Below are 22,555 nucleotides of genomic sequence, written 5' to 3'. Positions count from 1 at the left end.
GGAGGAAGTATTTAAAAAAAATCCACGTGTACGTCTATGTGGAAGAAGACAGGGAACTGCTCCATACCTCACACTTCATGTAGAGCAGAGTACAGTTCCTCTGAGAAACAAGAAAAACAGCCAAAGAGGCTCCGCTTGGGATTGTGGGACAGATTGGAGGGGTAAAAAAATGGAAGAAGGAAATGGAAATTGGGCTGTTACCAATATGTTTTCAAACGACATATTGATTTCTATCATAAACACGAGTATCACCATACTAGGACAAGCTCAATGTGAAAAGAACAGTTGGAGTTAAAAAACAATATTATCACATAGATTAGAAAACAGATTTTCAAAAAGGACCGCACGTAATTTGTCTGTGAGATGGGGATTATGGAACAGATTTCAACACAAACTAAAAAGGCTTCACAAAAGGGTCACAAAAATGCAAAATCCCAGGAATCAATCCACTAGCCCACCTTGGCTACGCTGGTAGATCTGTGTGACGACTCTGCATGGCTGTGTTAAATGACTGTGACTTTCACTGCTATCGCTGGCTCTCGACGTGAGGGGGCACTGGTGCTGGCTGTGTGGGAGGTGGAGGGATGGCACTGGCTGAGGACGTTGAGGGGGTGATGGTGATGGCTAAGGATGTGAGGGGGTGCCGGCACTGGCTGTATGGGAGGTGGAGGGATGGCGCTGGCTGAGGACGTGATCCGGTGCTGGTGGTGGCTGAGGACGTGAGGGGGCGCTGGTGCTGGGAGATGGAGGGATGGCACTGGCTAAGGAGGTGAGGGGGTGCAGGTGTTGGCTGAGTGGGAGGTGGAGGGATGGCATTGGCTGAGTACGTGAGGGGGCAATGGTGATGGCTGAGGATATGAGGGGGCACTGGCTGGTTGGGAGGTGGAGGGATGGTGCTGAATGAGGACGGGAGGGGGCGCTGGCTAGGTGGTAGCTGGAGAGATGGCGCTGGCTGAGGATGTGAGGGGGCGCTGGCTGGGTGGAAGGTGGAGAAATGCTGGTGGCTAAGGACGTGAGGGGGCGCAGGCGCTGGCTGGGTGGGGAGGTGGAGGGATGGTGCTGAGGATGTGAGGGGGCGCAGGCGCCGGCTGTGTGGGAGGTAGAGGGATGGTGCTGACGACGTGAGGGGGCGCAGGCGCTGGCTGGATGGGGAGGTGGAGGGATGGTGCTGAGGACGTGAGGGGGCACAGGCGCTGGCTGAGGACGTGAGGGGGCGCTGGCTGGGTGGGAGGTAGAGGGATGGTGCTGAGGACGTGAGGGGGCACAGGCACTGGCTGAGGACGTGAGGGGGCGCAGGCGCTGCCTGGGTGGGAGGTGGAGCGATGGTGCTGAGGACGTGAGGGGGTGCAGGCGCTGGCTGGGTGGGAGGTAGACGGATGGTGCTGAGGACGTGAGGGGGCACAGGCGCTGGCTGAGGATGTGAGGGGGCGCTGGCTGGGTGGGAGGTGGAGGGATGGTGCTGAGGACGTGAGGGGGCGCAGGCGCTGCCTGGGTGGGAGGTGGAGGGATGGTGCTGAGGACGTGAGGGGGTGCAGGCGCTGGCTGGGTGGGAGGTAGACGGATGGTGCTGAGGACGTGAGGGGGCACAGGCGCTGGCTGAGGATGTGAGGGGGCGCTGGCTGGGTGGGAGGTGGAGGGATGGTGCTGAGGACGTGAGGGGGCGCAGGCGCTGCCTGGGTGGGAGGTGGAGGGATGGTGCTGAGGACGTGAGGGGGCGCAGGCGCTGCCTGGGTGGGAGGTGGAGGGATGGTGCTGAGGACGTGAGGGGGTGCAGGCGCTGGCTGGGTGGGGAGGTGGAGGGAAGGTGCTGAGGACGTGAGGGGGCGCAGGCGCTGGCTGAGGACGAGAGGGGGCACAGGCACTGGCTGAGGATGTGAGGGGGAGCAGGCGCTGCCTGGGTGGGAGGTGGAGGGATGGTGCTGGCTCCTGGAGGCGGAAGTAAGGAGTGAAGAGGTAATAATGAGTTGTGGGGAAGGGCGTGTTGGTTTACTGGAAGGAGGTCCAATGGCCTTCTCCTGATGACAATGGGAACATGGCTGGAGGAAAGTGCAGGCGGCTTCCATCCTCTAGCAGCTGTGCGCCGCCACTGAAGTGTGTTATGCATGCTGGGCTGTAGCAGAAACACATGGAGAAGGCGGTTGCTAGCAGCCACTAGTTCGCTGGTTAAATTCCCTCCCTAGCCCCAACATTTCACTTGTGCTAGATGGCTCGATCATGGCTGGGTCATGGGGGGCTAGACCTAATAGCCGGAGCCAGAGCCCATGGTCACAACCTTGGGTGGGGAGGGAAGTTCCATAGCTCCCCCAGTAGGTGTTTCAGTGCAGCCAAGTACCGCTACTTGAGCCGTCTTGTGTCTGGGTGCATCATTCGCTGGCCCCTGCCCTGCAGTCAGCCCAGTTCTGAAGGGAAGGTAACTTTCTGTTCTTGCCAGTGAACGAGGGCGTCATGAAGGGTCAGTCAGCAGATGCCAAAGATCAGGGGAAAATGTGGGACAGGATCACACCGAATTGTATCATTTCTCTGTGTTCCTGAATAAGCCTCCAGGAGGACAGTCTCCTCCTCAACTGGATCAAGGGTACGGCCTTGTGTAGCAGGAGGAGCTTTAGCTGCATCCATGAAATTGTCTGCCGCTCCCGAATTGATGAGGGCCTGTTGGAGGGGAATCTGTTAGGGTCCCTTGGTATGCGCAGCTTGATAGGCACCTGCAAAGGGGAAACCTGTGGATGGGGCTCAGGGTGCAGCTCAGTGAGGACTAGGATATGGGGAAGTTCTCTTCTTTCAAGGTCCAGGCCAGCTCCCCACACTGGGCCTGGGTCGGCTTGTGTCCCCAGGCTCTTTGGCGTTCGTCCTGGGCAGGATGAGATGGCATGGCCAGTTTCACTACAGTAGAAGCACAAGTGGTGCTGACGGTGTCATTCCTTTTCTTCAGGTGTGAGTTGCTGGTCAGCCAGATTGGCTTGCATGGGTTCGGCGGGTGATACAGAAGCTGGGGTCATGGTACACAGTAAGGGAGGTTGCAGGGAATCGCTTTCTCCTCCCTTCATTCTCACAGTTGAGTATCCATGTGTATGGTAAGGTCAACAAAGGCATCTAGGCCCACTGGCATCTCTACATGGGCCAGTTCATCTTTGATTTCTTCCCGCAAGCTCCATCGGAACTGATATGGCTGCGCTGCTTCGTTCCACTCTGTATGTGCTGTAGGTGGCGGAAGAGCGCTGCATACGAGGCCACCATTCCTGGCCCCGCCGGAGCCTCCTCAGGGCTGCCTTGACTGCTTGTGCTCATTGCGGGTCATCGAAGATGGTCGACATCAACTGGAGAAAAGCATCCCATTCCAAGAGCAGTGGGCTATGGCCTTCCAGCAAGGGGAAGGCCCAGACTAACACATCTCCTGTCAGCAGGCTGATTACCAGGGCTGCCTTGGCCTGGTCAGAGGCAAGGATTTGGGAATGCACCAGGAACAGAAGGTGGCATTGGTTTATGAAGCCCTGGAACTGCCAGCGGTTCCTGTCAAGACACTGTGGCAATGGTATTGCAGGCCCCTGTTCAGGGCCAGGCCCTGCACACTGCATTGGCAGCACACTATTCTCCGCTCAGCTGCCTCACTTGCTCCTGCAGCTGCTAGTTGTCTGAGGTCATATGCACAAATTGCGCCTGCAATGCTTGATTATGGAGGTGGGGGGCCCATTTGGGTGAGTCTGATGCTTCTAGTGGCTGCAGTGGTGCTGCTGGGTGCATCCTTCTTGCACCAAGCTCTGCCCCCACCCCCGGTAAATGTGGTCCAAACAGCCTATCACTGATGGGTTGTGGGTGGCCAGACCTAGTAGTCAGAGCCAGAGTCTGTAGTCACAAGATACGAGTCAGCTGGGTTAGGACACCAGGAGGTTAGAACCACGAATCAGATGCCAGGAGTCACACTGGGGCAGGATGCCAAGAAATCAAGCCAGGAGACAGGGGACACACAGTCCAGAACAGGGTGGAGCCCATTTATTCAGACAGTTTCCTGGTCCTGCTGCTGGCTTAAATAGGGACAATAGGCCAATCAGCTGCTTCGGGATTCCACCAATAGGACTGCAGGGGCAGAGCCTCAAACTGGGGCTGGGCTTCATAGGTACCAGGTATGCAAGCATTAGCAGGCTATCTGGTGGAGGGTTGGAGCATGGCTGCTCCTGCAGACCCAGGTTTGAGACCCATGGGTCATGCAGCTAGGTGAGCTGGAGTTTGGAAGGCTGGGTTGACTAACTGTGCTCTCCCTCCCCAATGAGCAAACACTGTAATCATGTCAGAAGCATTAGAGATGGCAGAAGACTCTTAGGTCCCATCCAGCCCATCCCTTGGGGCCAGCATCAGACTGAGCCCCACAATTCACTTTCTAGTATCTCTTGCTGGCCAATTTTAAATGGCCCAAGCAGGGACTCACACTGCTCCCATCTCTCCACCCGATTTCCTGGGATTCACCTTATTGTTCCTCTTCCTCACTGTAGCTCCATCACTCTCAGTTCTATCCCTGGGTGTAACTAGGGCAATGCCTGGTATGAGTCATTGCTCTGGTTTTTAGCTCCTGGCTGGTTAGCTCAGATCACAAGAAGGGGAGGACAGGCTGCACGTGTCCATGTGCCTTTTGTTTGAAATGTTTGTTTAAAGCACCTAGAGGATTAGGGCATCATTATTTTAAGCACAAGATGAAATAGCTACAATAAAGAGATACAGAATAGACTGTGCCCCAAATAACTGACCAATCTCCTTCCTCAGGCTCTGCAGCCTTCAAACACTCAGAGATTTATCATATGTACCGATATTGTTGCACAACTACACTCTCATAATGTCTCTTCATAAGCCCTCCAACCATCCAGGAACTTTTGCTGCTTTTGCACATACTTCCTCTGGTCTGACTGCACCCTTCTATACATCACTGGGCTCTGTCCAAAATTGTGCTCCCATCAGAGGAGAGACAGACTAGCCCCCACCTGCCCTGATTCTAACTGAGGTCCCTTTCTGGTCCTCGCAAACTGTCGTTCAGTTTAGAGCCAAGGGAATCAACTGGCTTGTTCTTATTTCTGGGACAAAAGCACCAAATTCACTTCACTGGCCAGTTGGTGATCTCCAGGGCATCGGGGTATGTGGGACGTCCTACCTATGGGCTTTCATATCCCCACCCATAGCCTCATGCAGGTGGGGATTCGTGAGCCAAGGCTGGCTTTAATTTCTGAAGTGACTAAGAGTAGAAGGGTCGTCCTGTCTGCACCACACAGGAGGAAGAAAATGAATGTCAGGTTAGACAGTGAAATTGGAATTCAAGTGGTCTAGCTGACATGTGGGGTTTCCAGACTTTTTCCTGAATTAGTGTGTGCTTCCCACAGAAGCGTAACATTCTCAGGGAAGAGGTGATAAATTTAACTCTGACTGCGCTCTCATTTCATTGCTTTTGCAGTGATGTTCATTTCCTAGCAACTCACTCCTTTTGGATTAGTTTATTACATGGAACATCTGTGGCCTTGAACCCTGTGCCTTTGTTACTGACCCAAGCACCATCACAGCCTATGTGCTGTTAGGAGTCGAACCCTGGCTGCAGATAAAGGAGTGCTAGTCGGTGCAAAAAAGGAAAATGCAGAGTGTCACAACAGAGGGAGATTTCTAAAGGAGCTTATTAAGTGCACCTTAAATATGCAGGAGGCTTCCAATGAGAATGGCAGAACGAAATCTTCAAAGCTGATATAACCTGCCTATCCAGCCATCTCTGGCATCCTTTGTGCTTTCATTAAAAGGAAAAATCCCATTAAGCTTTCCTCTTTGTAGTCAGACATCAGCTGACAATTGGCAAACTTTACCTGTTCCTCCCACTGTGTTCCAGCTGTTAGGCAGTAACCAGCCAAGAATCTCAGCGCTCTGATATTCTGGTCCACAGGGCAAACCATTTGTACAGTCACATGTGGTATTTGGCACTATACTCTTACCTCCTTGCATGCTTCCCCCATACGGAGCGGGGAGCTGCAGTAGAGATGTTTTATAGCCATGTTCCTTTGTCTGTGGCACCATCTCGCCTCCCATAAAGCAAGAGGCTGCAAATAGTAACTAATCCAGCAGCACGTTTTCAGTGTCAGCCATGGGATTTTCAACCCAAAGCTCTCTGATATTAACAAGACTTCACATCTTTTCCCCTGAACATTGTGATGAGAATAGTAGTCCTCTAGGACTTCCCATACCGGGTTCTTGCGCGTTTATACCTTCCATCAAACGTGGCCTTCATGGACCTTCCATACCTTGCATTCTTCAACCATAGGATGGGAGTTCTGATCTAACTTTGAGCCACATTCTTAAGCAGCCACCAGAGTTAATATGACCTGGATCTCCCAGCGGAGCAAGCACATTTGAACGGGCTTGGATGTGAACATTGACACATGGGTTAGAAGCTGGGAAGGACAGCGCAGCCATGAGCAGTGTGTTGAGCTGACAGAAGGCACCTAATGGGCACCAAAGGCATTAACATTTGGACTCGTTTTATTTAAAATTTTCATTAACAGTTCAGAAAAGAGAGTAAACAGCAAGTCACTGACAATTTCAGGTTAAAAAATCAATAGTACCCCTTCACCTGGAGTAACCCATTCAGACAGGCGACGAGAATATTAGAGGTTTGGAAAAACTCTCCTATGAAGAAAGATTGAAAACATTGGAATGGGTTATGTTAAAGAGGACACCTGGTAAAAATATAAATAATAATGGCTCGTCTGGAGAAGGTACACTGTTCATCCTTTAACATAATACAAGAACATGGGGATGTTCAATTAAACGAAATACTCTTTCACACAACACACAATTAGCCTGTGGAACTCATTGCCACAAGCTATCTTTGAGACCAAGAGCTTAGCAGGATTTGGAAAGTATCTGGATAGCAAGAGCATCTGGAGTTAAAATAAAAAGGGGTTAAAAAAAAAGGCTTGGGCAGGGATATAAACCTTCATACTTCAAGGCATCAGCCAACCCCTGATTGATAGGGGAATTAAGAAAAAGTTTTCTCCATGTGCAAGTCATTCCATAACTGCCCACTACAGACTTTCTCTCACCTTCCTCCAAGGCCTCGGGTGCTGACCACTGTCCGAGACAGGATACTGGGATAGATGGATCACTCCCTATGCTTCTAAACTGGGTGGAGTTTTGAACAGCAATGAAGATGAAGAAAGAACCCCCGGGGGCCGCAGGGAAATCAGATGTGGACAGAAAAGCCGAAGATGAGTCAGTTGGGAAAATTGCCTAAAATCAGTAGAAAATTGGTCACAGAACCCTGGCCATTCAACGGGAGGGGTGAACGTCTAAGGCAGCAATGCCACAAGATACCCACTGCAGGGGACCGAGTGGGCAGTGCAGTTCTGGAGCTGTGATTTACAATGAGCAATGTCAACACAAAGGTAGCGGAATGGCTCCATGTCACAGAGCAGAGAGTTGTGGGGCTGCAGTGAGACCACAGCTGAAAAATGGCATTAGTTCTTGGACACTGCATCAGTGATGTATAATCCCATTGCTGCATTCTTGTTCTCTCTGTACCTGCTACAGTTGGGTTACCAAGATGAGGGTTGATCAAAAAGTTTCTATCAAAACAAAAACTTTTTGATCAACCCTTATCTTGGTAACCCAACTGTAGCAGGTACAGAGAGAATAAGAATCGGATTTTCGACAAAATGAATGTTTTCATGACAAGTGTCTGCATTCCGTAGGAAACTGCAATTTTTCATTGAAAAAACAAACGCCCAGAACATTTTGATTTGGATAATCAGCTGAAGTACTACATGGGAGTTGTAGTTCTGATTCTTCAAGATCCCTTTTTCCTCTATGCCTCCCCCCCAGTTGGACTACATGTCCCATGATGCACCACAGCCAGGGACTCCTATGATGGAACCATGCTGAATCATGGGAGATGCAGTCTGACTGGTGAGCCCAGCCTATAGAGGAGAATGAGAGCATGAGGCACCCAAACTACAACTCCCGTGAAGCACCACAGCAGCATTTCTGATTCAAAATATTTTAGATATTGGCTTTTTTTTTTTTTTTTGCTTAAAAGCCAAACTCTTCCATGGGAAATTTTGATGAAAACTTCTTTTGTTTTTTCATTTTTGCGGAAATTTTCCATGGGGAGAAATGCCTATTTCCCAACCAGCTCTAATGAAGACCCAGACCCTCTCTTGTCAGCCTGGTCCCTGGAGAGCAGTGTGGCTCTTGGAGCTGGCCCTTGGCACTAGTCTGCACTGCCTCTACTCTGTTCCTAAAAGCTCCTTCCCAAAGGATTGAACACTGTACCCTGCAGGGACTGAGACAAGGGATTCCACAGCCAGGAGAGTTCATTGGCGAAAGGAGACGGTTCAAACCTTCTGCTGTAAATCACTTGCATTGTACCCATTCCAACTGTTACTGGGAAATGCCTTCATTAAATACGTCTAACGACATGCTGGGAGTTTCTTTCTGAATTAGTCCTAACTGCGTCCTGAGTAGCACATTTCTGGGGCAGACTCAGAGCTGGAGTAAACCAGCACAGGCCCCACACTGAGTTACGCCAGCTGAGGAGCTGGCTTACAGAGCTCCTCCAGGTGCTCGTGGGTAGAATTCATTGCGGATCAGCTATAAGTACAAAACAGGGAAGCTGCTGGTAATTCTGTGGTAATTCCTGGAGTTTAGCCCCCTTTCCTCTTTTTATTTAATTGGAGTCTTTTGGGGGGAGAATCCCAGCTGTTTTGAAATTGCTTAGTAAGATGGGAGCTCTGTATAGTACAGCAGGAGTGTCTGCCAAGCTGTGCCCCTCTAAGGCAACTGATCTGAAAAGACAATGTTCCTTTGAGGGTGAGTTGAATATGCCTCCCTGAGCCAGGGCTGGCGACGTTTATATTGAAGTGTTTGAAGCAGCCCTGTCCCTACAGGGAGGAGGTAGCGGGCGCTACCTCCCACCAACTGCCAGCAGCCCCAGGTGCAGCTCTGGGAGTGCAGCGAGAACCTGAGGCCCACTCCCTGCTGCGGCTGCTCACACGCACCGCACTGGCCACCTGCTGCATCCCAGCGGAGGGAGGAGAGCAGCACCAGCGGCTCTACCACCTGCATCGCTGCCGGCTGTGGGAGCTTCACGGAGAGCAGAAGAGCCCGACTGGCTCTGCCTCAGTCTGGGGCAGAGCCTAGTAAAGGACAGATCTCCTCCCCCATGCAGCTCCACAGGGGGAAAGAAAGGAGAAACTGAGAGTGCCAACAGCCATTAGAGCCCTGCCCTGGCCCAGGTTAGAGCGCAGGGGCTGCTCTAGTGGATGCTAGCCGGCAATGCTCCCCTCCCCTCCCCCACAGGACTGTACACTGGCTGGGAATAGCCAAAGCACAGCGCAGTCCAGCCACTCCCCCTCCCCACCCTTGCACCGATGCTGGGAGGAGGGAGGCAAAAGGAAGCGTCTACAGCAGCCTTATGCCTGCCAAGGAGTCCCTGCCAAGGAGTCCTTGATTCTCCCACAGGTTGGATTCTGCTTCCTTTGTGCCAGCCACATGGGATAGGGCAGAGAGCCTGCCCCTCAGTACTGACTGTGGCCCCTGGGCCTTTTGGGCTGGACACCCCACTACAGGAGGAAGGACTTTTTGCTTCCCCTTATTAGCAGGACGACTCGGTGGGCCAGCCTGACACAGTATGCATTTTACCTACCCGCAGCTGGATTACCATAACATTGTTTCTCCTCCTCCCCTGCATTAAGAGACATTTCTCTCACCCCCTTGTCATCACCGTGCAGCCAAAGGACGCTCTAGAAATAGCTTGAGACAAAAGCTTCCCACCGCTGAGTCTCACTGAGGTGCTTGGGACAGAGTGTTTGAATCAGAGGCACTTGTTCCTCTCGCAGTCCCTGTCACATCCTCCCCCCTCCACACAGCTCAGTAACCAGGAGAAAAGACCAGATTCTAGGTCTTTGGCACCGACCTCAGTGTCCAAGCTGCAGTGAAGAAAAATACCTTCTCTGTAACAGTCAGGTCAGAAACCCATTCTGATTCTTTGAAGAACAAATTCAGTACAGAATCATAAACATGCAGTGCTGGAAGTACTGTTCTTGAAAACCTCCAGTGATTGGGATTCCAAGATTTTCCTAATGTCTAACCTAAATCTCCCTTGCTGCAAACTAAGTTGAGTCCTTTTTGTCCTACCCTCAGTGAACATGGAAACCAATTGTCCACCATCCTCTTTAGAACAGCCCTGAACATATGTGAATATATGGTAGCTTTAAAATGACCTGACTTGGAAGAGGAAATAATATCTGCTGGAAAACAAGTTATTGAGAGGAAGGCTTGCCCAGTGGCAGCCAAGCTCAATTCCCAGCTCCACCACAAACTCCCTGCATGACCCTGGACAAATCACTTTCTGTGCCTCAGTTGCCCATCTGTAAAATGGGCATGATAGCACTGCCCTGCCTCAGAAAGGCAGGTCTGGGTAAAGACATTAACAATTGTGAGGTGCACTGAGAGCCTTATATAGATGTTCAAGAGACTAAAGAAGCAAGTGCTAAACCACTGGTCAGTGTTGCTGTTACGTAGAAATGTGGACATTCTGGAAATGTATGGAACGGCTCGTACTGCCCAAGCATTATACCTTCCTGAAGGAGGAAAGGGATCATGTAGATAAGTGGTTATTGCTTAATTTCCTGTTTGAACATGCATAATACTTCTGATATCAAGGGAGGGACATTCACCAGAGCCCTCTCAAAACCAACTCCACAAACTGTCATGGGAACTTTGTACCTGCTTCCTCAGATTGTTACTAATTTTTGACATCATATTTGAAAGGGGAGGCAGGCAATGTTCTAAAATGAGAAAATTCACATATTCCCTCATGCCATGAACACGAGTCCGGCTACTGGAGAAATGAATCACTGTGTTGGAGGGCAGAATCAATATCTCTTGGCTTTAAAGGCTCTGTACTTTTGCCACCTACACATCTGTAAAAATCAAAAGAATGACATTTTCTTTGTTTACAATCCAGTTTTTTATCAGCTCTGATGATGAATAATGACCAAGATACAAGTCATCTCAACCACCGTTTTGAATCTCTGGTCTCATCAGTCTGTAATTTACTGAGTCTTCTTAATGCTAATCAATGGTGCTAGCAAAGAGCAGGCAATAACCTTGTTTGGTATTCTTAATTTGGGGCAGGGGAATCAAGTAGATGTTTAGCACGTCTGTTAAATTTTAACCCCAAGGCAATTTGCATATTGCTTTATTGCCAAGACTTCAGCTGATTTCTGATGTCTGAAGAAATTCTGACTAGTGACTGGACTTTTGTTCTAATATTAGCTAATGTCAGATGCAAACTTTGAAATGGTAAAGACAATTATTTTAAACAGCAGACTTGCTGTATCTGGAGCCTGATCAGAAGAACAGCCAGCCCAGATTTGCCTTTTCTGATGTTCCTTTGTGCTGTCTGATTTTGTTTGACCCAGGCTAGCATGGTGCTGTGAGACGCTAGGAAAAAAAACTACAACCACTGCTTTGCTGCTAGGCAGAGATTGTTACACAAGAGACAAAGGTGAACAGTAACAGACCAACCCTAGGGCACACTCCACCATGCAGGTGAGCGAGGTACTCCAAAATCAGAGGCAGGCATCCGAGACTAGAGGGTAAAATCGGCGAGGTCAGAGAAAAAATCTAAATTATGTGATTGCAATGCTGGGGAAAGGTGCTGGACTGACAGCTCTACAGGATAGTCTATTTTGTGCCAACCTCAGAGCAGGTCCTGCAGCGGCAGTGGCTGGGAAAGTCTGTTGACACTTCCCCGGCATGCAGCACCCACCTCCGGAGCTATCTTTCAATGGCTTCCTCAGTCCTTGGCTTCTCTGTTGAGGCTGCCAACTAGGGGACTTGGTGCCATTTGCAATGCCTGGTTTTGTGACGTGTGTAGTGTCCCCTAGGGGCTTCATCCTGCTCCCCTGACTCCAACTGCAGCACAACTGGGCTGTATGAAATGGGACCGTGAGCCCCAAAATTATTTTACACAAGCAACTGGACAGCCATCAGATAATGACAACATGGATGGCATGCTTCCACTTCACGCAGCAGTCTGTCACAGCACACTGCACACGTTAGTGCACTGTAGCAGTGTTCACAAGGGACGTTACTGCATGGAAAGCTAGGGTGCTCTAGATTCACAGCCCACCTCGCTGTGCACTAACGTACCATGCAGACAAACCCTGGGTTACTAGCTTTTTGGGCAGGACTTGATCTCCCCACCATTAACATCTGTTCCAGTGCTAATATAATTACAGAATATCTAGCTCTTGACAGCAGTAACAGATGAAATATTCAGAACAAATCAGCAGAAACAATCTATTGTCTCAACAAAACAATGGTGTCAAAGAGCAGCATCCCCTTCCCAGAATTTATGGTGGGGTTCTCCTCTTCCCTTTTCTGCTGCTGTGTCCCCACTCTTGGTCCTTATTCATTGCAAACAGTGAGCGTCCTGGGACACAAAATGTCTTTTTAAAATACTTCTATTCACAAGCCTGCCTTCTCTCATGTTCTAGGTTTGAATAGCCCCACGCCCATCTATTGTGCCATGCAAATACATAACAGTAAATCCCGTGGAAGACTTTGTATCCCTTTATGAACTTCCTGAGTCCTGGGAGCCATTTGTTAAATACACTATGAAAATATTTTTCAGATTAAAAAACCAAAAACCCTCCCATTTAATTATTTTCTAGGTGCAGCATGTGTAGAGGGGACACACCTTCTCTTTTTCACTACTAGGTATAAAACAGGGTAGGGATAAATATGACAAGTTTGGGTGAATTGCACGAAATATGTCAACAAACCCAAGAAAACAAAATATTTGGTTAGGACACAACCAGGAGTTCATGTTCAAGGAGATCTCAGCCAGGCTGCGGTGCTGCTTTCCAAATTTTTCACCCCAGAACAGATGGTTAGGGCTGAGTTACAAATGAAAATAGTTGTCACCCTGTTTGCTCTAGCAGCAAGGTTGGGGGTGGCTACAACCCTGTGGAATCCTTGTAAAGACAGCCCTTAACAAAGCATGGCTACTGCAGCATTCAGGCTACTGCCATGTGAGAGCCAGCACTCACTGCTTACTGTCCAAGTCCTTGCTGATGGGGTGGGAACTGAAGTGTGCACTGATGATTCCTCACCATTTGACCACAGCCCATTTACTAAGAGATTACGTGCTGACAGGCTTCAATCACTAAGAGCCCCCCATGTTCCTTTAATCTTATTCCTGGCCAAGCAAATGTGTAGTGGGGTTGACAAGTAATTAGATAAGACAGGCATCTTCTGAAAGAATTACCTAAAGACTTCTCTTGGTATTGTTGTGTGGGGTATATAAAACAAATTTCATTTTTAGCCTGCAGCTCACTGAGCACCAGCTTTGTCCTATTTGTATAATCCTAGGGAATTATGTGAGCGTGTTGCTATGCACATGTCTCTTGGTAGCTCCCCGAATGACCAGCCACCAGAGAGATTAGATTTGCTAATGCTGAGGATCCTTCAGTGAACTGAAGGATGTTGGACACTCAATGCAGCACAAAACAATTCAGTTCTGGACCCCCAAAGCACAGAGTTGACAAACTGCACTTCAAAGTTCCTCTCTGCTCCTTAATAATTTCGATTACTGCCCTGAGGCGTGTCCTCAGCTAACCTCTTCTCACAGCTTCCTCCAAACTCCCACTTCTCCTGGGCAAGCCAGCTTGCTAACTGCCAGACCCCAAAGCTTCCATGGTTTATTTATGCTACCCAAATAGGACAGGGGCTGGGGGAGAATGGGGAGTGACCAAGCTCTAGTGCAATGGAATATACATGTCCTGGGGCCTTAAAAAAGTAATGAGGGAAAAGGAACTTCTGTTCTCTCGCTGCACTTTGATTAAAACAGTAGCCAACAGCATGGCAAGTTCTTTGTTACAGATTGTCCCAAGGTGCTGGTGTCTAAAGGACTGAGCATGGTAGACAGCAGCTCAGGCTCCAACCCCAGCTCTTCCATTGTTTACCTACGTGGCCTTCGGCAATCGACTTCCCTTCAATGCCAGCTTCCCCACGCATAACAGGAGGCTGATACTTGCCTTCCTCAGTGGGGCAGGTAAACCATTCCCCACTGATAGGTATATGAGTGCAAAGTGTTAGCAGTATTAATGGTAAATCAGCAGAGACTGCTGTGGGTTAGCAACCCCAGTGCCCTGCACCAGGCTGTGAGAGGCCCAGGTTTGGGTCCCAAGTTTGGACCCCAGTCTGACTGGAAGTGGGGTGCTGGGGAGGTGGCAAAACATTCAGTCCCCAGGGAGTGGGCAGAACACACTGTGTCAATCTGCAGCCTGCCCTAGTGGAAAGTGCCCATGCAACCCTCCTCAGCCAAAGACCAGTGGCCCAGGTGCAGAGCCTGGAGGGAGGAAGGTGAAAATTGCAGGGAATCCTCTCTAAATTGCTCTCCTCCCCATCCCCCCGCCCCCAGACACTGGATACCCACACAGAAGCCATTTACAAACGGGATGCAGAGAATGCTTTATAAAGACAGTCAAGCTAAAATTCCCATTAAGAAAAAAAGATGAACATGCTTGCCTGGATTGTTAACCCCATCTTCATTCTCAGATGGCAGTCCTTAGGGGAAACCTCATTTACTTTTGTCTTGTTAACACTGATTGTTTACTTCTGCCGTTTTGCTGAACTTGGAGAGTGAAAATTGATTAGCCAGTTTCCCTTGTTGGCGCTTGTGCATGAGCCCTTTGCGGCAAGGCTGGGTTGCAAATGCCGCGGAGGAAGGGAGAAATCACAACCACATGCTGTTTTCACTGGACTTCCAAAAATACCCCAAAAAACCAAAAACAGAGCAAAATTTTGTTTCTAACCAAAACTAATTTTGGGGGTTAAACAGCTCTCAAGGTTTCTGGCAAGTTGATACGGGAGCTGCAATGCTGCTGTAGCCCTTGAACCCTTCCTGATATTGACCGATGGCATCTTTCCTGCCAGACTGGACTATGATCCCTGGTGATGCACTCTTTACTTTCTTCACGGCAACACTGCATTCACTGCAAGCAAATGGCTACTTACTGATGAAGTTGGCCTGGCCGGTGAAGATGGTGTACTGGAGCTCATAGGAGCTGACACTGAACTCATCCTCCGAGATCCAGTGGACTGTAATGGTGTCATGGGAAGCCGTACAAAGCTCCTCTCGGACAGACGGTGGATTGGGTGCTGCATGGGCGACAGATGACAATGTAGAGATAGTAAGGGGTTTTTACATCCACTTGAGTGACACCTCATAATGGAGACAGTCTCTATATGGAGGGAGCACAGACACTGCACAGAAAAACCAATTCTATGTGTTGTTGAGTGACTGCTGGAGTAAAATGGAGGCTCCATGGTGCAAAACGGAGGCTCCTGGGAGGGCTGAGGCATCAAGCAAGAGGGACAAGGCTAGGAGATCTATGATTAATGTGGTCACATTGAAGGCTTAGGCCGCTAATTAAAGCCCTGCGTCTGATTGGCACTGATTTTTTAACAACCTTTTTATCTGATAAATGTTCTGGACACAGATGATATTTCTCCTCTTATATTATCTTCTCGGAAATGTGATAGATGGACCCAAAGATCAGCTAGCTTCTCTGGTGCGTTTGTCTCCTCAGCAGCTTTAAGTAGCCTTGTAAAGAAACGCAGGTATGTCTCTACTCCAGCCCAAGTAGACGTGCTCATTATAGCTTGAGCAGAGCTAGCATGCTCACCATAGCAGTGTGGCCACGGCAGTACGGCTATTTTCTGTGTGCTACCTTGAGGCTATGCCCTCTGCAGATACGATACACTACATGGGCAGCTTTTTCACCCACTTTCTTCAAATGTAGAAGAAAACCCGTCAAAAAGGACTGCAGCACATCAGGACGGGAGTAGCCCTTCATTGCTATTACTTGCATTATGGTATACCTTTTATTCTTATGTGTATTACTGTCACACCCAGAGACCCAAATCTGGACCAGAGACCAGATGTGCTAGGTGCTGTCTGAACACAAAGGTAGACATGATCTGCGTCCAAAGGAGCTTGCAATTTAAGGTCTCAAGACACATATAAAGGGCAGCAATGAGGAAACACCAAAATATATTACACGTTAAATGGGTTTTTTTTCAAATGTACTATGGGCTGCTCATTTCCTGTGGGCAGTATGGCAGGAAGTGGGGTTTGAAGGAGATTCCAGGGATTTTTTCAGGGAGGTCATTCCCAGCATTCAGCAAAGTGGTGGACGTCAGCACCACTGGTGAAGCAGAGGAGATGGGAAAGGGGAAGTAGGAGATAGCAGCCAATGTGATGAGAGATGAGAGCAGATATGAAGGGGCAGAACTGTGAAGGTCCTTGGAAGTGAGACACTTCAACTGGATGGGGTGGAAATAGGGGAACCATGGGAAGCATTTAAAGTGGGGTGGGGTGGTCACATGGTCAGATGGAAGATGGCCATAGCAGCTGACTGGATAGAAGTGATGGGAAGGGTCCGAGAAGGAGGATTCTGTACTCAAGCCTGGGGATGAGAGTGTGACTCAGAGGTTTTGCAGAAAGGGCAGAGAATTGCAACAAATTTCAGAAACAGACACCCTAAGAACATGCCTGAATACCAAAAGCCCAAGGACTGAAGACTGGCCGCTCCATTACCATGCCCAGTTACAGCATCAACAAGCAGTTTAAAAGACGAGAACAACTTACAATGTAATTTATATTAAAATACTTTCCACCTCATCTGAGAGAACGAAGGTTACAGCATGTGTTAGGAAAGCAGGATCAGCACAAACCTGTTAGATAATCCAGCCCCTCCAGCAGTTTCTTTTCTCTGGAAAAATCTAAAGCAAAGTTTTCAAAGGCATCGTTAAAATTGATATCTGGTATCAGCACTTGAGAGGATGCAGTTGCCATGGCGACCCTGAAAGAAAGAAAAGAGCATCAATATACATTAGGGTGTGTTTGGACAACCCAGCCGGCAGTTAGATTGCTGATTAAAAAGGCGCAAACAGCCTTACAGTGATGTAACATGCCAGGAGGAAAACCATCACCGAAAGCAGCTTCTCTGGGGAAGCAATGCAGCAATCCCCTGGGGAAGGGCCTGGTGGCTTTGCTTGCTTTTGTTGTTGTTGTTAGTGACAGAAGCATCCTCCTTTTGCTCTTTGAAACAATCACAAACATTATGCTGGGCTGGATGGGGCTGCCTAAGCGACAGCGCTGCCTGTTCTTCCAAGGAAGGACATGCTTCCATTCACACTTCATGTTCACCTTCTGAACAACTTGCCTCCCGTTGTCCCAGCTGGACATTCGCGATTCCAGACTGAGTGGCACCCCACATCTGATAAGATCCCTAGTGAGGATTCTCACAGGCCTTGTCTGCACTAGGACATTTCTGCTAATATTTCCCACTGCTCAGGGCCGGCTCTAGGTTTTTGCCGCCCCAAGCAAAAAAAAAAAAAATGTTGCCCCCCCCTTTTTTTGGCTTTTACACGTTTTCACTTTGCAATGGGTTTTTTTGATTGTTTAAAATAAAAAAAATGAACACAGAGAATCTGTAGTCAGTGAAATAAAACAATTTCCTACTAGTGTACTCATTTAATTTTAACAAAATCACAATTGCAAACAATTTGGGTTCAACTATACACTGTAATGAAAAATGTTAGTGTCTTCCGGTGCGCCCAGTTTCTCATAAATTAAAAGAATTTATATGAACTGAATTTTTCTGGTTTTTATACTTGCGTAATCTTTTAATCATTCAGTGAAATCTACATTTTGTGCAATGGTACTTTCAACTGAAAGTAATGCGAGTCCTGACAAACGATTTTGAGACATGGTGGACCTCAAATAATTTTTTAGTAATTTCAGTTTTGAGAAACTGTGCTCACCAGAAGCCACTGATACTGGTAACGTTAAAAGAATGCGTAATGCTATAGCTGTGTTTTGAGTGAGGTGCTCGGGGCTGTACATCCCGACCGCGGGCCCCCAGCCCGATCTCAGACCCGGCCCTACCCCTGCAGAGGGGACAGTAACCGACAGAGCGGCTGGGGGGCGGGGCAGTTTGGGGACGGGGGCGGACCAGGGGCGCCCGCCCAGCGCCGAGCTGCCCGGGGCAAGGGGTCCCTTACTGCCCGCGGGTCCTGCCCCGATCCTGGGCTCCGCTCCGCTCGGCTCTGGCTCCTCCGCCGCCTGTGACACATGTGTCGGGGCGGGCGGGAGGGAGGAGCCGCATCGCCTCACTTCCCCGGCAGCGGGGGGCCAGGGCAGGGACTGCCCCCGGGCCGGGACCCCAGCACTGACCCCACTGCCCCGCCCCATGCAGGGGCTCATTGGTTGACTGAGCAGGGCCAGGAGAAAAAAAAGGGTGGCGGGAATGCCGCTCCTGGAAATGTGCCGCCCCAAGCACGTGCTTGCTTTGCTGGTGCCTAGAGCCGCTCCTGCCACTGCTGCCTCTCCCCTGGTGGCTGCAATGGTGTGACTTAGAGCACCAGCACCCACCAGTGTTTTCAGCACTGAGTTGTGCCAGTCAGCTCTAAACAGGGTTGGACTGGATTATCCAGTAATCTCCTGGGGCCCTGTCTACACCCACTAGTGAGTGTATGTTACAGCTTCCCCTCTATGGCCAGTCCACAGAGGATATGAGCCAGTTACAGCCCCAGCTAAAGAACCTGACTCTAGTTCACACAGTAGCAGCTTGTGCTTTTAGCTCTGGAGGTCCTCAGTGCAATTCCTGGTGTTTCAGCACAGAGGGCGGCTGACACAACCACCACTAGTGGAACTGAAAGGGAGGTAACCGTGACCAATAATTATTCAGCAGATGAACCCTAGTGCCACCGTTCTTTCAATGTTTCACCTATTACTCTCACCGGCCATTCTCAAATTCCTGCACCTGTCATGCAATTTGCTGGTGGCCCTGTGCCATGCTGCACGCTGTACCACTGTAAAGCACTTTGATACCTGGCAAGAGTACTCTTTGTGAGCACCACTTCTGTGGCTGTGGTGCTTAGTAAGTAGATAAAGATGCTTCAGCGAGTCAGAAAACAGGCAGGGTTGAGGGAAAACTCTCACAGGATAAATGAGCTTCCAAGGGATAAGGGTCTGTGCTAAGAACTGCTGAGACAGCTATTTTTTCTACCACTCAAAAAATCACATGCGCCATTTTCTCCTGGGGATTCAAACCCGAGTTGGCTGGCCGGTAACGCCTCGCAAGCCCACCTCTCGGCCACATTCCTGGCAGTCTGCAGGAACCGTGCATGGTCGTTCTCTTTCAGGATATGTTCTGCTTGATTGATGAGGACCGTGGAGCGCTCCAGGCACTGCCGACAGTTAGCTACCTGCTGGGCCAGCTTCCTCAGCTTCATAACCTTGGAGAGAGGAGCAGAGGGGAAACAAAAAACAGTCAGAAAACAGCACTTGAAGAAGATCAGCAAGGAGCCCTGGGAACTGGGCTTATTAATCAACTGGCTAAAGCTGCCTTGTTCAGGACAAGGCTGACGGAGAGGCTGCCCCAGTGGCTTACCCTCTGCAGTGTCCCGTGAGCACATCAAAGGCACTGCTGTAAAACCAAAGAAGAAAGCACTGGTCCTAGCAGAGGAGGCTTCTCAATGAAAGTCAGCAGGAGTAAAACTCTTGTGCTCCGGCCCCTCCAAGCCGAACAGCTTGTTGTAGAAGAGAGAGTTAACAAGAATTTAAAGGTGCACTCTCCATGTTCATTTAGATTACAGAACAGAGAGACTGAAGCCCTGGGAAAAAGGCTCTTGGTTGCTCTAAAGGCTTCTGTGATCAAAAGTGATGCAGCTGCTCTTCACTGTTCACATTTTCAAACTCTGAGGGCTTAAATCTCACCTCATTCCCTTTACTTAAGCACACACACACACAAAAAAGACATTCACGTAACCCCTTTTCGAGTTGGCCCTAATTTAGGAACGAATCTCTTCTTTGAAAGCAGGTCAGCACAGTAAAAGGAAACCTCACGCTTCTCTAGAGCAGCTCAGTCAGTGCGCGTCTCAGACTTGCACTCGGAAAGCATTACAGTTTCAGTCACAAATGGTTTTGTAACTGCAACCAGGGGGTGAGATGTGGCAATAACATGGGATGGGGAAGTAAGCTGTGACACCTGGAATCAGATGCAAACTCAACCAGCTGTAAACATGATCAGACACGAGCATGCACAAAGAATGACAGACATCTCAAAAGCAGTCAATCCCACTCTGCACCAAGCTCCATTCAGATATGAGGAAGCCCATTTCTAAGTGGCAAGATAACAATTAACTTGTCACCATTCCCTGCTTCAAAGTCTTTGCTGCATTTTGGAAGTCATATTGTTCCCTAGCCAAAGTTCAAATAAGAGGAAATCCAGTACTGTCAGGGAAAACAATTACCAGCAATTCAGCTTTTTCGGCATGGAATTCCTTAAGTGTGTTTATTGGCTGTTTAACTCTGGTCACTCAATTACAGACCTAAAAGTCACAATTCTTCAACAAAAAAACTTCAGAAACAGACTCCAACGAGAAACTGCAGAACTGGAATTAATTTGCAAACTGCACACCATTAAATTAGGCTCGAATAAAGACTGGGAGTGGATGGGTCATTACACAAAGTAAAAACTATTTCCCTATGCTAATTTTTCCCCTACTGTTACTCACACCTTGTCAACTGTTTGAAATGGCCATCCTGATTATCACTACAAAAGTTTTTTTTTTCTCCTGCTGATAACAACCCACCTTCATTGATTAGTTTTGTTAGAGTTGGTATGGCAACACCCATTTTTTCATGTTTTCTGTGTATATACATCTTCCTACTGTATTTTCCACTGCATGCATCCGATGAAGTGGGTTTTAGCCCATGAAAGCTTATGCCCAAATAAATTTGTTAGTCTCTAAGGTGCCACAAGTACTCCTCATTCTTTTTACCTGATGAACCAAAAATTCACAGCACTGATGTTGGAGGTTCTTTGGTATCATCTCTCTGATCTTTCTTCGGCAAAGCATGGTGACAAAACCGAGGGCACCTCGCGGCAGTGGGGTTCGCAATGAAACCAAAATGAACAGTTTTTCTTATGGGATCAAATCCCGGAGTCCATACTCAGGGAAATGTCATGTTGAAGTTCTCAGAAACACCTCAGAACTGTGCTCAGGTGAGGGCCTCCTAGGGAATGATGTTGAGATCTGCAATGTGTTGGGTGAGGCAATGGTTCTTCTACCCACTCCAGTGCCCCAGGGTGACACACACATTTCTTTAGTGGAGAAATTCTAGCTGTGATAAGTGCACTCACCCAAGGAACCAGCCACCTACGTGATGCCCAGAATGGTAAATCTCCATGAAAACAGCTTTATTCTCAAGGACAGGTTCAAACTGTCTCCTGATGAAAACCTTCTCTTGCCCTTTGCTGCCCAGCTAGCCAGGAAAGTGTGCCAGTCCCTAACTTTTTCAAGGCCACCTTTGAAGAGCACATGGATGTCTCAGGACACTGAGATGGCTGCAGCTGCGGTACATTTGGTTCTGGGGAACTAACAAGCCTACAGACTGAAGTCCGCTATCCACAGTATGGGTGCAGCATGGCCAGAAATGCCTCCAGCCTTCCTCACCCTGCCCTAGCCCATGTGCCCCCCCTCCCATGACCTCAGAGACCTGTCTAAGCATGTGTCATAAATATAGGGGGAGGGTAGAAACCTTTATGTATGCAGTAGCATAAAATCCCTCCTTGGCAGCTGAACTGGATTGCTTTACCTGTAAGGGGTTAAGCAGTTCAAATAACATAGTTGGTACCTGACAAGAAGGACCAATGAGGAAAGAAGATACTTTCAAATCTAGGAGGGGGAAGGATTTGTTGTTGCTCTCTTCTGTTGCTCCCTCTCCGGACTGAGGGAGAAGCTAAGCAGGAATTTTATGCTACTGCATACATAAAGGTTTCTACCCTCCCCCTATATTTATGAAAGCATGAGAAGGCGTTAGCTTACACGTGGCCTCTGACAAGGCTGTTCATAAGGCTGCTGCTCAGTGCCCCAGTTTGTCACATGTGGGCACTGTCCCATCAAACGCTTGAGTGCAACGTGCTGCCATAGGCGAAGCAGCCATCAGGGAGCAAGAACTTTCAGTCACTGCTAACCACAGCTGCATGGGAACCACTGACCTAGGTGGGAAAAGCTCCCCATCCCACCCCCGCTGCCAAGCCATCCTGCTTTCGTAAAATACCCCCGTGACAGTGCCTTACTTAGCAGGAGTGGTCAAGGAGAGAGACCGCCTGGAAATCACCAGAGCAACCAAGGACGGGTGCCTGGCTGCTTTCATTTTTCTCCTCATTAGAGAAAACATTTTGGGCACAACTTTCTCTTTGAACCCACAGCTGAGGCAGGTCTGTCCCCGCATACATAAAGGTTTCTACCCTCCCCCTATATTTATGAAAGCATGAGAAGGCGTTAGCTTACACGTGGCCTCTGACAAGGCTGTTCATAAGGCTGCTGCTCAGTGCCCCAGTTTGTCACATGTGGGCACTGTCCCATCAAACGCTTGAGTGCAACGTGCTGCCATAGGCGAAGCAGCCATCAGGGAGCAAGAACTTTCAATCACTGCTAACCACAGCTG

General features: G+C 49.0%; 1 protein-coding gene across 3 annotated transcripts in view; it reads right to left on the bottom strand.

Annotated features, from left to right (window-relative positions):
• Positions 1–22,555, bottom strand: part of MID2 (midline 2) — a 329,458-nt gene that overhangs the window by 45,608 nt on the left and 261,295 nt on the right. For all 3 annotated transcript variants that reach the window (XM_037908993.2, XM_037908991.2, XM_037908992.2), the window contains 3 exons: positions 19,187–19,335; positions 16,768–16,895; positions 15,046–15,189 (listed from right to left, as the gene is read on the bottom strand). In XM_037908993.2, the coding sequence (XP_037764921.1) occupies positions 15,046–15,189; positions 16,768–16,895; positions 19,187–19,335 (421 nt within the window). The remainder of the gene's footprint in view (positions 1–15,045; positions 15,190–16,767; positions 16,896–19,186; positions 19,336–22,555) is intronic.

This window comes from Chelonia mydas, chromosome 9 (genome assembly GCF_015237465.2).
Source record: "Chelonia mydas isolate rCheMyd1 chromosome 9, rCheMyd1.pri.v2, whole genome shotgun sequence".
Classification (NCBI taxonomy): domain Eukaryota; kingdom Metazoa; phylum Chordata; order Testudines; family Cheloniidae; genus Chelonia; species Chelonia mydas.
Note: the sequence above shows the minus strand (reverse complement) of the source record. Positions and strands in the feature narration are given on the sequence as shown.